The 16558-nt window shown below is 36.1% G+C and overlaps 1 protein-coding gene and 1 pseudogene across 1 annotated transcript; one reads left to right on the top strand and one right to left on the bottom strand.

The window, feature by feature from the left end:
* Positions 1 to 11334, top strand: LOC120154900 (annotated as a pseudogene).
* A 94-nt stretch (positions 11335 to 11428) lies between these two features.
* LOC120154899 (myosin-11-like) lies at positions 11429 to 16255 on the bottom strand. The gene is made up of 10 exons (XM_039166529.1): positions 16139 to 16255; positions 13832 to 13968; positions 13596 to 13742; positions 13424 to 13498; positions 13218 to 13338; positions 13031 to 13132; positions 12535 to 12624; positions 12283 to 12453; positions 11783 to 12136; positions 11429 to 11708 (listed from the first exon to the last, which is right to left on the bottom strand). The coding sequence occupies exons 1-9, from the start codon at positions 16253 to 16255 to the stop codon at positions 12002 to 12004; spliced, it is 1095 nt and encodes a 364-aa protein (XP_039022460.1). The 3' UTR covers positions 11429 to 11708; positions 11783 to 12001.
* Positions 16256 to 16558: the final 303 nt, after the last annotated feature.

Below are 16558 nucleotides of genomic sequence, written 5' to 3'. Positions count from 1 at the left end.
ATGTGGGAACTAACGATATACAACAGTCCTCACACATGCTATGATGGAGGGATCAACCAGGATCATCCCAACTTGGTCTCCGACATTATCTGTCAAGCCATCATGTCCATGGTAAAAGCAAGCTCTCGTATAGCTATTGTTGTGCTGATTTCAGCTATACAATCGTAGTATGGGTATACCGTCTCATACAGGAAAGAATGGAAGGCAAAGCAGAATGCCATTAAAAACTTCACGGTGAATGGGATGTATCTTACAACGAACTACCAAGTTGGTTTAGCGTAGTGCGCAGATTGAATTCTGGGATAATTATCGACTTTAAAACTTTCCATGCATACCACAATGATCGAGTGCTTCGCGATCGATGTCAATTCTACCGGCTTTTATGGACTTACCCAAAGTGCATTAATGTTGTGAAATATTGTAAGCTCATGGTCCAAATCGATGGGATATTCTTGTATGGAAAATACAAGCAAGTTTTATTATTGAGAGTTGTCTAAGATGGTAATCACAACATACTTCCAGTTGCTTTTTCCCTTGTTGAAGAAGAATATACATATTCTTGGTCTTTTTTTCCTCAGAAACTTACGCCTACATGTTATCATGAGGGGAAAAATATGTGTCATTTCCTATCGCGGACCTGGGATCAAAGCAACAATGGATTCTTTGGGTCCAATGTGGCAACCACCCTATGTCCAAAATCGATACTATATCCGACACATTGCTGCAAAGTATCATGGAAGGTTCAAGAAGAATGATGAGTGTCAATTACTAGTGCGCATGGGTATGTCAAAATGTTATTTTTATTTCTCAATCATTTTCATTTTTGATGGAAACAAAGTTAGTAAGTTATATATTTGATGCTCAGGTTACGAAATACTACTGAAACATTTGAGTCTATGCTTCAAGGGTTGCGAGGAAAGAACGAGGAATGATACAATTACATCGACTTGATCAACAAATAAATGTAGACAATGATATGGACACATGACGACCAACTTGACAGAGGCTATCAATTCGACCTTAAAGGGGGCACGCCATTTACCAGTAAAGGCTTTGGTAAAAATGGTATATTTTCGTTTGTGAGCTATTTTTGCCAAGCTCAAGGGATAATCTTAAACTTGGATGCAAAACGGTCGTGTCTATCACCCAAGATTAGTTACAGATCTACAAAAAAGAATTGTTGCATCAAATGGAATGTTTGTAACAAACATCTCTAGAAGCCATGAATTATTTCGTGTCACGGAACTCTCGCGACCTTTTCAAGGGATTCAAGCTAACTCGTTCAAAGTTAATAAATATTAACATATAATTTAAATAAACAAAATATTAATAAAAAATTAATATTATAGAAATTAAAATATAAATTAATATTAAACAAATTAAATAAATAAAATATTAACAATAATTAAAATAGAATTTAAAATTGTTATAGTATCAGCAAAATGCCTCTAGATATTATGTTCATCTAAACGTAGCAAACCACATTCCATTTTATAACTGCAAAAATTAATAAAAAGTTAATATAATAAAATTTAATAAAATAATAAATTATTAATTTATTATAATACAATAAAATATTTTACCTTCTTAATAGAATTTGAGTTTTGCGAAAATTTAAGCGGGTTTGAGCTTTGAGATGGTTTGGATTTTGTGTTTGGTGTGTGTTTGAATGAAGAATGAATGAGGTATTTATAGGGAGAGAGGAGGGGGTTTAGCCGGATAGGGTATTAATGTGGGAGGTGTGAATGGTTGAGGTATTAATGGAAGGTGCTGATGTTGATTCGCGTTTTACTGGTGCATGTCAGAAACCCTAGAAAGACACGGATGGTGATCCGCACCTATCCTTACGTGACGTCAGCTCGGATAAGGCGCAGATGACCATCCACTCTTTTCGTGACGTGGTGTCAGTTCGGACAAAACTCCGTTATCTGCATTTTGTCAAAAAATGTTAGATTGATAAAAAAATTTAAAAAAACTTGATAGATAATTATTAATTGTCAAGAAGATATTTTGGTAAGAAAAGCCTGGTGGGGGAGTATTGATTAAATGTTTCAGGAAATTTGATCTGAAAAGAGATAAGAGTAGTTGGAAATTGGGGGACCCAAGGTTCATATGCAATGAAATTATGTGTCCCCAAACTGTCCCCAAAATATGATAAGACCTGATTTAGGGGGTAATTTAAACTGACCTTTCTTTCATCTTATCATCAATCTCTTCTTCTCTTGTATTATATTGATAGTAATGTTAACTAAATTAAATTTGATCGATTAAAATAATGAAAAATTAATGTCAATCTTTTCTAAAATATTTAATTCGATTTGGGAAATTAGATGTTCTGTTAAGATAAATTTAGCAAAAATGTATGGTATATTTATTAGTTATAAAAATATTGTACTAAAGAAAACTCTTCTAATGTGGGAAATTGCATCTAGTTTCACCTACTAGTACTTATTGATGAAAATAAGATAAATATGATTTAAATGTTGCATCTAGTATCACATATTAGTAGTTATTGATCAAAAAACAATATAAACATGATCTAAATATATAAATATGTTAAAATATATATAATTATAATATAATTTTCTTAACAAAATTATAACTCAATCTCGCAGTTACCATAACTCATAATTTTTGAATTATAATATTTATAATATATAAATAATTTTTTTAACTAATTGACAACATATATGTTGTGGATTTCGGGTTAATTTCCACCAAAAATAATAAATTCACCTTGAAAACTATTATCTAGGTGACTAGTGTGAAAACGATTGTACTGAAAATCACCAAGGTAGATTCCCAGGAAAGAGTGGAGGGGTCACAATGGTCTCTCTTATAACCCACTCTCCTTAGACAGAACTCCCAAGACAAGTAATTTTAATAGGACAATAATTAACAACAACTATACCCGACAATAACTATTAAATAGACATAAAAGAGAACACCAAAATTTAACGAGGTTAGGCCAAAATTTTGCCTACGTCATCGAATACTACTAAAATAATATTTCACCAATAGAGGAAATATTACAAAGAGAGAGAAAGAGTACAAATAGCCTTTAATATAGAAGAATACTTATATTTGTGGGATACAAAACTAAGGATGAGGATGGCTCTATTTATAACAAAAGAATTTCCCCTTCTCCTTATACACAACCAATGTGAGATTCAAATTTTGCCAAAAAAAACCAACAAATCTCCATCTTGGCAAATTCCACACACATCTCTCAAAAAATTCAATCTTCAGTAGTGTCTGCAAATTCATCTTTTAATTTGTAACAATATTGACCAAGTCTAAACAATGTTTAAACTTGACCGCAATTACCACTTTTGTCAACATATCAGCAGGATTCTCAGTGGTCCGAATCTTCTGGATTATGACTCCATATTCTTCTAGAATATCTCGTACAAAGTGATATCGAACATCAGTGTGCTTCGTTCTTGCATGGTAAACCTGGTTCTTTGCTAAATGAATAGCACTCTGACTGTCACAGTGCACTTTGATGTGCTTCTGTTCCATTCCCAATTCACCAAGCAATCCTTGAAGCAAAATTTCCTCCTTCACAGCCTTTGTAACTGGCATATACTCTGCCTCTGTAGTAGAGAAATCCACTGTTCACTGTAAAGTGGACTTCCAACTGACTGGTGCCTTTGCAAATGTAAACACATAACCAGTAGTTGATCGACGCTTGTCCAAATCACATGCATAGTCTGAATCACAATACCCAACTACACACTGACCATCTTGTTTGTCCTGTTGAAAGACCAACCCAACATCTACGGTGTTTAGAATATACCGTAGAATCCATTTCACAGCTTGTCAATGCTTCTTTCAAGGATCATGCATATACCTGCTCACAACCCCAACTGCCTATAAAATATCGGGTCTCGTACACACCATAGCATACATCAAGCTACCAACAACACTTGCATACGAAACCTTTGACATGTATTCCCGTTCTGCATCATCCTTAGGTGACATGGATGCACCGAGCTTGAAATGAAGAGCAAGAGGTGTACTAACTGGTTTTGACTTCTCATTCATGCCAAAACATTTTAGTACATTCCTTAGATATTCTTTCTGAGACAAACAAAGCCTCCCCAAATTCTTATCCCTTGATATCTCCATGCCTAGAATCTTCTTCGCTTCACCAAGATCCTTCATCTCAAACTCCCTGTTCAATTCAGTCTTTAGTTTCGCAATTTCTGTCTGACTCCTGGAAGCTATCAGCATATCATCAACATAAAGAAGAAGATATATATATGATCCGTCTTGTAGCTTGTATAACAACACACAATGATCATATTTTCTTCTTGTGTACTTCTGCCCTATCATATTGCTTCAATCCGTACAATGATTTTTCTAATTTGCACACCATCTCTTCTTTTTCAGCAACTTTGAATCCATCTGGCTGAGCCATGTAGATTTCCTCATCCAAGTCTCCATATAAAAATACAGTTTTTACATCCATCTGAACTAGTTCCAAATCCAACTGCACTACCAAAGCCAACAAAATTCTGATAGAGGAATGTTTTACAACTGGAGAAAATACTTCATTATAATCAACTCCCTCCGTTTGAGCGTAGCCTTTAGCCATCAATCTTGCTTTGTAGAGGATGTTATTCTTGTCAGGAAATCAATCTTTCTTTGCATATACCCACTTGCACCTAATTGCCTTCTTTCCATTCGGAAGACTAGCTAGTTTCCACGTCTGATTCTTTTGAAGGGATTGTATTTCTTCATTCATGGAGATTCTCCACTTTTTATGTTCTGAACTTTGGACTGCTCATTAAATGTGGCAGGAACGTCATCAATTGCAATTGGTGATGCAAAAGAGACCATATCAGCATAACGAACAGGTTGTCTAATGGTCATCTTTCCCTTTCTGAGTGCAATTGATTCATGTTTCTGTGGAGATTCTTGGGTCTGAACCTCTTCTTCATATGACTCTTCTTCTACCATAGGAGAGTCAACATCAGTTTCTTTACTGGTTGGGACAATTCTGCTTCCGTCAAACTCCACCTGTTTGGGAGTTCCATCTGTCTGCTCCAATTTTTCTGAAGTCACCTTTCTCAACATGGTAGATTCATCAAAAGTAACATCCCTGCTGAATATTTTTTTCTTTGTTTCTGGACACCAAAGACGATAGCCTTTCACACCAGAGGTGATCCCCATAAAGATCGCATTCTTTGCTCTTGGATTCATCTTTGACTCCTTAACATGGTAGTATGCAGTGGAACCAAACACATGTAAGGAATCATAATCTGTAGCAGGTTCTCCAAACCATTTCTCTAATGGTGTTTTTCCACCAATAGCAGTCGATGGTAAGCGTTTGACAAGGTGACAAGCATAGACCAAAGCCTCAGCCCAAAATTCTTTGCCTAACCCAGCATTAGACAACATACACCGAACCTTCTCCACTAATGTCTGATTCATACACTCTGTCACCCCATTATGTTGTGTATATTTGATAGTGAAGTGCCTGACAATACCTTCATCTTCACAGACTTTCAGAAATGGATCATTTTTGTACTCTCCACTATTATCTATATGGAGACGTTTGATTTTTCTGCCTGTTTGAGTCTCCACCATCTTTTTCTATTTAAGGAAAAATCCTAGCACCTCATCCTTTGTCTTCATTGTATACACCCAAACTCTCTGGGAAAAATCATCAACAAAGGTAACATAATAGTGTGTTCCTCCCAATGAAGTTTTCTTGGAAGGCCCCATACATCTGAATGAACATAATCTAAAATACCTTTAGTATCATGGATTGTTGTTCCAAATTTCACCCTCGTCTTCTTCCCTTTGATGCAATGCTCACAAAAAGCTAATTTGCAAGCCCGAGCACCCTTCAATAATCCTTGATCTATCAGCAATTTCAAGGATTTTTCACCAACATGCCCCAAGCGCATATACCATAACCTGGTTGCTTCTGATTCCTGTTCATCAGTAGAAGCTGCCACTGTTGATGTCCCAACAATTGTACTACCCAGAAAGTAATACACATTGTTTCTTTTCCGGATTCCCTTCATTATCACCAGTGCACCAGAGATAATCCTCATAATCCCATCTTTTGCCATCATTTCTAAACCTTTTGACTCTAAGGTTCCCACAGAGATGAGATTTATCATTAAATCTGGTATATAATGGACACATGTTAAGGTTCTGATTGATCCATCCTGATTCCTCAAGCGAATTGAACCAATCCCAAGTGTGTCAAGAGGGGAATTATTTGTTGTGTAGACAATTCCACCTTTTAGTTCTTTAAAATCAAAGAATCATTCTCTATTGGGGGTCATATGGTGGCTACAAGCTGAATCTAACAACCATGAACTAGAACAGCTGGTTGATGGTGTAGCAACGAATGCCAAATCTGAATCTGCATCATCATACTCGACCACATTTGACTCTGAAATAGCCTTTCCCCTTTCAGGTTTGCCTTTATTCTTTAGCCTGGGACATTCTTTATTCCAGTGCCCCTTTTCTCTACAAAAGACACATTCATCTTTGCTCAATCTGGACTTTGACTTCGATCTCCCTCTCATTCCTTTATTTCGACTCTTCGAACGGCCTCTAACAACAAGAGCTTCTGCTTCGACACTTGTATTTTCTTGTTTGTCTTTCTTTCTCAATTCATAACTACACAAGGCATCATTTACTTCGCTGAGAGACATATCAACCTTCCCATGAAGTAGAGTAGTTTCAAGATACTCAAACTCATCAGGAAGTGATCCCATCAACATCAGAGCCAGATCTTCGTCTTCAAAAGTCACGTCCATATTCATCAGATCAGTCACCAGCTGATTAAAGCTAGTAATGTGATCATTCATAGTGGTACGTGGTACATAATTGAAGCAGAACAATCTCTTTTTCATGTAGAGCTTGTTCTGACTGCTTTTCTTCAAAAATTTCTCCTCCAGTGCCTTCCACAATTTACTTGCATAAGTTTCCTTAGAAAATGCATACTTATGCTCTCTAGAAAGACATGATCGAATAGTATCACATGCCAATCTATTGATCATCTTTCATTTTTTTCTCCTCAACATCATCTGGTTTATCTCATTCAATAGCAATGTCTAGACCCTGCTGAAATATGACATCTAGAACCTCACTTTGCCACATGCCGAAATGACCGGTGCCATCAAAAATCTCCACTGCAAATCTAACATTTGTCACAACATTTCTTGCCAAAATTGAAGATGAAGAAGTTGTTGACGCCGATGTGGATGTTTTTGTGTCGTCTGTCATTTCTGCTATAAATTCTATTTAATAGCTGTCAATGCGGAATGTCAATTATCCCAAAGAAATTTTTTCTGATGTGGAAGATTAACCTAAGCCGCAACCACAGAGTATACTAAAATAAACCAAGAGCTCTGATACCAATTGTTGTGGATTTTAGGTTAATTTCCATCAATAATAACAAATTTACCTTGAAAACTATTATCTATGTGACTAGTGTGAAAACGATTGTACTAAAAATCACCCCAAGGTAGATTCCCAGGAAAGAGTGGAGGGGTCACAATGGTCCCTCTTAAAACTCACTATCCTTAAACAGAACTCCTAATACAATTAATTTTAATAGTACAATAATTAACAACAACTATACCCGACAATAGCTATTAAATAGACATAAAAAAGAACACCAAAATTTAACGAGATTAGGCCAAAATTTTACCTACGTCCTCGAACACTACTAAAATAATATTTCACTAATAGAGGAAATATTACAAAGAGAGAGAAAGAGTACAAATAGCCTTTAATATAGAAGAAGACTTATATTTGTGGGATACAAAACTAAGGAGGAAGATGACTCTATTTATAACAAAAGAATTTCCCCTTCTCCTTATACACAACCAATGTGAGATTCAAAATTTGCCAAAAAAAAACCAACAATATACACATTCTACGGAATCAAACCCCATAATTTCTAAGAAGAATATCATTCTCTTCTATCAGTGGTGTCACTTGATGGATTCAAGATATAATTTTAAATCCAACAGAATATAAATAAATAGCATTTTTTCCATATTCTTCCCAACTAACAATATATTAAATTTAAATAATACTATTTATATGATTAAATAATGGTTATTCAAATAAAAAATATTTTTTAAATAATCGATGATTATAAGATAACTTTTTTTAATTTCCCAACTAACATGATGTTCTTCACATGTTGCTTCAACTTTATTTATTAGTTATAAAAATATTGTACTAAAAAAACTCTTCTAATGTGGGAAAATCCATCTAACTTCACCTACTAGTTCACCTACTAGTACTTATTGATGATAAGATAGTCACATAACTATTTATATATTTTAATTTTTTTTAAATAATGATTGTTTGAGTTGAAAGTTAACTAATTAATTATATGATAAAATATGATCCTATAACAATTTACATCAAAATTTCTAATTTCATGTTGATGCATATCAATTATGTTATTTCATTATGTCAGCTTCGCAAGTGAATCTTACACAATAAATATCAGATTAACTTACTTGTTAGTGTGCGTTTGGTTTACGGAATGTAAGATTACCAGTGGGAATGTAAGATTACCGGTGGGAATGTAAGATTACCAGGGAATATGATTACTGAGAATGTTGTATTTTGTGTTTGGTTGGCTTAGCAAGAATGTAAGATTACAGTGTTTGGTTAAAGGAATAAAGGATTATTGGAATGTATATTTGACCAAATTGTCCTTATTATATTTTTTTTAACAAGTTGGAAAATATTTATATATTTTCTTTAAAAAAATTAAATTCATAAAATTTATATATTTTTTACAAAATTGAAAATATAAAAAAGTTTAATGAAAGGGTAAAATTTTATTTTAATTCATGAACTTCATATAAAATTTTAATTATATATATTTTTTGTACATTTAAAATAGTTTAAGGATAAATTGTAATTTAACCTTCGTATAATTTTTATTATTCAATGACAGAAGAAGAATATTTTTGAAAGAAAAAAAAATTTAAGGGCATTTTAGTCCAAAATGTCGTAATCCAACAATACCTAAGGAAATTGAGGTAATGACATTCCCGGTAATATACCCAAAAAAATTCACTATTGGTAATATAAGATTACCGGGAATGACATTCCCAGCCAATCAAACGGGAGAATGTGACATTCACATGAGAATCTCACATTCCTCCAACCAAACACACCCTTAATGTAATGTCCTTTTTTTAATCAAATGTAATGTAATATCGTTGAGCACATCTGATCGACTTATATATATTATTAATAATTAATTTATATCTAAAGTATATTTTCTATTTCATCTAAATATTTTAAATATTTTTTGTCAAAATAAATATTTAAAGTTTCAAAATAGGTATCTAAACTATTCAAAAAAATTCATCTAAATTCTAAATTGTTTGACATATAATATTAATTAAAGAATACTTTAGGTATTTATATGAAGCATTGAATATTTTAAGTACCTATTTTGACCAAAAAATATTTTAGGTACCTATTTTAAACATAAATATGTTTTAAATATTTATTTTGACAAAAAATAATTTAAATACTTAAATAAAAAAATAGTATATTTTAAGTATTTATTACCTAAGCCTTAATAATTAAAAACATATATACTTTCAGTGATATTCTACCTATGCTATTGTTTAAATCAAAAAAAATTTACTCAATGAATTTATTTTAACATTTATTTTATACATGCTACTAAAACTATTAAATTTAAGACACGTGACACTTTGAGACAGTGAGAAATTATAATAATATCGAGGGTCTGCTTCAGCAGTGCTTTTCTTATCTGTTTTCGTAACCACAAATAGCCCCATCTTTCTCCCCGATTTCGACATCGGATCAGATATTTCACGTATACTTACGCCTGTTAAGCAAATGGTAGGAGGGGATACTGAACCTGCTATTAGGGAGATTCTGAAGTCGAAGTTGGGCGAAGTTTCGACGGAGTCGAAGGTGAAGACAACGGCTCCGTCCTGGTCATCGTTCATTTTCAGGGCCCGTCCTGGTCATCGTTCATTTTCAGGGCGCCTCGTGAGCTGCGTCGCGTAAATGAAGGAGCCTTCGAACCGCAGATCATCTCCATAGGACCTTACCACCATGGGAAATATCATTTGAAGGCAATGGAAACACACAAAGTTGGTTATTTAAGTAGCCTTCTCCAACGACGTAGTGTTGGCTTGGAAAGCTACGTGGAGGCCTATATGTCCATCGAACAACAAGTTCGCAGTTGCTATGCCGAACACGATGATTCCTCTATGAGCTCTGCAGAGTTCGGGGCGATTATGGTCGTCGATGGATTGTTCGTTGTTGAACTCATTAACAAATTCATGGATCATCGATTGATACAATCAAACGATGCCCTGTTCAAGCAGAATTTGAATCTATCTTTTGGCACTAGATTTGTTACTGCTTGAAAATCAACTTCCTTTGTGTCTATTGGAGAAGTTTGCTCCTATGACCGGGCTGGGCGGGGATACTTTTGCCAGACAGGCTCTTAATTTCTTCTCCGAAACAGATTTACGATTACGGATGCTGTATAAAAGATAGATGATGAATTTATTCAAAATACCGAGCATCTACTTGGTTTGGTGCACGATAATTGGATCCAGTTTCGCTCAGGCTATCTGCAAACATTTCATCTCATTACATTAGAGCTGGAGGATCGGAAGCACACAGTCCCCGAGGAAAAGCATCGTCACCGTACACGGTTAGGGTATGGAGAATGTGATTTCATACGTTCTGCGACAGAGCTGTCGGAACGAGGAATCAAGTTCCGGCAAGGTGAGGAAAACTTCTTGTTTGACATCCAATTCAACACGGAACATTGTGTATTCCGACCCTGATAGTCGACCACGATACAGAGAGAATGATGCGAAACCTGATTGCATACGAACAATTCAAAGATAAATCAGGGAGCATCGTTATGGATTATGCTAGATTCATAGACTGCCTCATCAACTATCCCGCAGATGTCGCTTTGCTATGTGACTGTGGGGTAATCGATAATCGGCTGGGTAGCAACGAAGATGTCGCCAACATGATTAACAAGATCAACAATTACGTTTACCTATCCACCGGAAGATTCTATTACTCCGACATATTCTACGAGGTGAACAAGCATTGCAGACAACCATGGAACCTGTGGAAGGTGAAACTGAGGCAGACATATTTCAACACCCCCTGGGATTGGGTTCTTACTTCCATTGCTGTTGCCAGTCTCTTGCTCATACTTACCCTTCTGCAAACTATATTTTCGGTTCTTGCTTACTTAAAAAAAACTTGATTGTTCATCTGCAAACTATATTATGTACTTTAAAATCAAACGAATCATGCATGTACCGAATTGAAGGGTTTGAATCCATTTATAATCATCCTTTTGTTTGTAATGACTAGAGATTAATGAACCAGCAATGTCGAAATCAACAAGAAAAGAAGCATTTCTGCCTAGCCATAGCATAGGAGAAGCTTGGTTTGTAGTTGTTAAAAGAAAAGATATACCAAAGCTAGAAAATACAGTCCTCTTGTTAGAAAGTGTAATAAGAGAAATCACCGAACCAGCCATGTCGAAATCACGAACAAAGGAATCATTGTTACCAAGCCATAGTCACCAATGAATCCACATTTTCGCCCTTTCGAAACTTGTTGCAGAAAGTACTCCATGGACATTTTGAAGCACCTTCTTCACCCTGCAATAGTTGCTTGTTTCCCTGCCGTAAGGTACAGGTTACATAGAGATTAAAGCAAGTAGATAACTGCACAAGGGAAGGGTAGAAACAATCACCTCAGGGTTTATGTTGTGAGTTCCTTCTTGATCATTTACAGTCCTCGGGAAGAAGTATCCCGAATCGGCTAATGAATTCAAAGAAAGGTCTTCGAGTTGGATATCCGGCCATACTGATTCTGATTGCCTCTAGAACACCCTAAAAGACCAACTTCTAGTTAAAAGGAAAACATCTAAGCAACAAGAAAAGATAATTTTTACAAACCAGTTCTAATCAATTCACACTGCAGCGAAGCTGTTGCATGACATTGACATTTTCAATATAGCAGGTTTAAGTAGGTTGTTCGGCTTTAAACATCGGATGTAGTGAGGTTCCTTAGAATTTAATGTGTCCATTAAAGATTGTAGTTGTAGCTACAGCATCATTTATCAAGAAAGTGTTAATCCACGAGTTCTTACAGTACATAACGAGATATATGAGGGGCAGTGTAAAAGATGATTTTAGTTGATAGAAAGGGACTCGACCAAAATCATGAAGACAAACATAAAAGCAAAACTACCTTAAAACGAGAACCGATTGAGGAAAACTTTGATGATTTTGATGTTCCTTCTGGAAGTGGAGGGAAAAGTCCTGCTACAAACGAACATTTGGAAGCACTCAACAAGTCTTGATGTTCAGGAACCACATAATCCTTGTTTTTGTCCAGAAATTGATCAGATTGGTATTGGACCTGAAAAAGAATGTTTTAGAAATCATAATGACTTATCAGCTCCAACTATTTACCCGTAAACACTTTGCTAATGGAACATACGTCTCCAGCATAATGAGCAATGGTGAAATCAGTGCGAGACAGTTTCGGCTTAATGAATCTCTTGTGGTCCTTAAACGTCTGATAAAGCTTCTTTGCAAAAGTTTCATGAGTTGATTTCAGGAACATGCAGATAAATAAATAAAGTGTAATTAATAAGACAGTAATTATTCTTTTCATCAACTAACAGCTTAAACAGAAGTTATGTAATGAATTACAGACAAATTTCTTTGATAAGAAGTAGCAAAATTTTGAAGCAAATACATGAAAGAACAATATTATACCAAGCTTCATCTAGAAGAGCAACAATTCCTCCAGGTTTCTGCAAACATAAGAAGGAATATATATATATATATATATATATATATATATATGTGTGTGTGTGTGTGTGTGTGTATATATATATATATATATATATATATATCTTTTAGTAAAATAACCAAGAACAACAGAAATGAAAAAAATAAAGGTCAACATGTATTATGTTTAGGGGACTAACCTTTTCAATAAGGTCTAGGACATCCTGATTATCAACAAACTCGATGTAGCTCCAATTGATCTTCTCTTTTGTGTACTCTTCTTGCTCCATCTTAAACACATGCTGAAAATGATAAACCAGAAACACTTAATTTATAGTTGCCGACTGAAAAATAGATCAAATGGACAACATGATTTTAAGATCTTACCTGATTGAAATGCTGTTGCAACTTCTCAGTTGTGAAGTTAATACAGAACTGCTCGAAGCTGCACAGTGAGATACCACGAATGAAGTCACAATTCTTCTTAACTGATTTAAAAGGTAGTTTTCTGCAATATCTCAAATACAATAGTCCATCAATTTGTAATGGCTACAACCATTGAGCATACCTGTTAGACTTAAAGCTTTCGAAACCGTAGATGTCGAGGACTCCTATTAAAAATTGAGTTTGGATCTTGTCCTATTGAATTATTAATTTTATTCACCAACCTGCATACAAGGAGACACAACTTAGCATTATCTCGGTATCATAAATTGTTCTACTTTGCCTTATCATGTGATATTATCTCATGTTGAAGCTTCTCACCAGTCAAACAATCGTGAATAAAGTGTTTTAGCCAAGCCATCCCCGCAAATTGTAGCGCTTTGAGGATCGAGACTTCTCTTTATAACCTCCTCGGGTGTGACCATAACACGCTTACACAATGCATCTTCTAAGGCCTTAGCATCACACCTGAAATGAAGTGAACTCAAAAATTAAACGAATATGAAAGTGACGACACCATAAAATATGACCTTGTGACATGAAGAAAAAGAACATACATGAGAAGCTCTGCTGTTGTTTGCAGATGGAAGTTAGCCTGGTCATCTTTTGGAAGTGATGAATCAGCTTCCTTTTCTTTAGCAAAAACAATGTTTCCAAGATGAAGAATTGCAGCAACAACTATGAAAATGGCTTCCTGAGAAAGAAAAAGGACGTCATTACAACAACAACAACAAAACCCTATTCCCATATGCAATGGGGTAAGGGGAAGGTAGGGTAGTAGGCTGCCCCCAACGTCAGGTTGAGAGCAGCTTCCGTGGAAGACCTCCGGCAGTCAGAAAATTAAAAATAAAGATAAAATGCAATGCATGTATAAAAATAAAAAATAAATACACAGTTAAACAGTCTATATATGCAGTCTACATATGCACATCTGTAATGAGAATTAATCCCTGCAATTAAATCCCTGCGTAAAAAGTTCTGCATATAGATAGAAACGTAAGATCCGACTAAAATATAAAAAAGAGGAAACATGAAGAGAAGAATACACAGAAGTCACCGATAGCAAGTAACGGGAAGAAATAAGGTCAAATGGGTTAAAACCTAAACTAAGGCAACATTTCTCCAATACCCTAGTTCTTAGCCTACATAAATTACAATGACAGAGACATATAAAAAGTAGAAGTCATGGAAATTTCTATAAAGGCATTAAAAAAGACAGAGATGATACACCCTAAGGATGTGACCCGTACTACTCAGCTACCCTGATCTTAAGTCTCCATATTTTCCTATCTGAGGTTATGTCCTCGGTAAAGGCTAAATCCTTCAAATCAGTTTTCAAGCAGTCTTCCCACTTTCGCCTTGGTCGTCCTCTCTTTCTGGCACCGTCGACTGTAATCGACTCTACCCTCCTGACCGTATCCGACGGTTGTCGCCTAAGGACATGCCCAAACCACCGTAGTCTTCCCTCCCTCAATTTTTCGGATACAGGCATAACCCCCAAGGACATCCTAATAGCAGAGTTTTGTGTCATGTCCCACAGAGTCCTACCACATGCCCATCGAAGCATTCTCATTTCTGCGGCCTCCATCCTCCTTACGTGATCCTTTTTGATTGCCCAACATTCTGATCCATACAGCAGCGTTGGTCTTATTGCCATTCTATAAAATTTTCCCTTAAGTTTTAGAGGCACCTTCTTGTCACACAAAAACTCCGGTAGCAGCCCTCCACTTTAGTCATCCCGCCTTTATACGATGTGTAACGTCATCATCCACACCCCCATCTTTATGTATCATAGACCCTAGGTACTTGAAACAATCCTTTGAGGGGAGAACGTGTCCTTCTATGCATACCTCTACATCTTCATCGTTTTGGTTCCCACTGAAGTTTGAACATAAATAATCTGTCTTTGCAATATTGATCCTTAGACCTTTTTCTTCCAAAGCAGTCTTCCAGGTAGCCAGTCTACTATTTAGCTCAGTTCTTGTTTCAGCAACTAGGACAATGTCGTCAGCGAAAAGCATACACCATGGAACACCGTCTGGTGTCGCACAATAGATGTCGTCCATAATCAAGGCGAAGATGTAAGGGCTAAGAGCCGACCCCTGTTGGAGTCCGATTTCCACCGGGAATGCCTCGGTGTCACTAATTGTAGTCCTGACGTACATAGTAGATCTACAATACATATCACGAATCGCTCGAATATAAGCAGTTGGGATCTGTCTCGTTTCCAAGGTCTTCCAGATCGTATCTCGGGGAACACTATCATACGCCTTCTCAAGGTCAATGAACGCCATGTGAAGATCTCTATTTTTTCCCCTATATTTCTCCATAAGCTATCGAATTAGATGGATCGCCTCCATAGTAGACCTGCCTGGCATAAAGCCAAATTGGTTTTCCGAAACCCTAGTAACCTGTCTCAACCTAGCCTCAATCACCCTTTCCCATAGCTTCATGGTATGGCTGAGTAGGTTAATACCTCTGTAGTTGCCACAACGTTGGAGATCTCCTTTATTCTTATAGATTGGTATCACCGTAGACTCTCTTCACTCCTCTGGCATCTTGGCAGTCTCTAAAATAATATTAAAGATGTTGGTCAACCACTTAACTCCCTCTTCTCCTAGGGCCAACCACACAGTGATAGGAATTTTATCTGGACCGACAGCTTTGTCCTTCCCCATCTTTCTAAGAGCCATTTTGACTTCCTCAAACCCAATCCTACTTGTAGGGCATTCATTGGCCGTAGTATGATGGTCGATTGACCCATCAAAGGTACTATCTCTACCGGGAGAGGCACCGTCATTAAATAAGCCGAAGAAGTAACTACCCCAAACCCTCTTAATATCATGATCTTTCACTAAAAGAACATCATTGTTGTCCTTAATAAACTTAATGCTACATAGATCTTTTTTCCTATTCTCCCTTGATTTTGCTAGCCTGAAGATGTTGTTTTGTCCTTCCTCGGTGTCTAATCTCTTGTACATTTTCTCGTATGACTTATCCTTTGTTTTAGCCACCGTTTTCTTGGCTTCCCGCTTCGCCTCCTTGTATCTTTGTTTAGCTCTCGATCTTTCTTCGTCGTCATTGTATTGTAGACACTCCTTGAAGCAAGTTTGCTTCGTCTTCACCTTAGTTTGGACTTCATCGTTCCACCACCACGATTCTTTATGCTCATTGACCTTCCCTGTCGACAACCCAATGGTGTTTTTGCCCACCTCTCTGATGGAATGTGTCATATTTTTCCATAACATATTTGCATTATTTGAGTTTGTAGATCCAAAACCTGT

The sequence above is a fragment of the Hibiscus syriacus genome, unplaced genomic scaffold, assembly GCF_006381635.1.
Source record: "Hibiscus syriacus cultivar Baekdansim isolate YM2019G1 unplaced genomic scaffold, ASM638163v2 tig00111151_pilon, whole genome shotgun sequence".
NCBI lineage: Eukaryota > Viridiplantae > Streptophyta > Magnoliopsida > Malvales > Malvaceae > Hibiscus > Hibiscus syriacus.
This window is presented reverse-complemented; position numbering and strand designations above follow the sequence as displayed.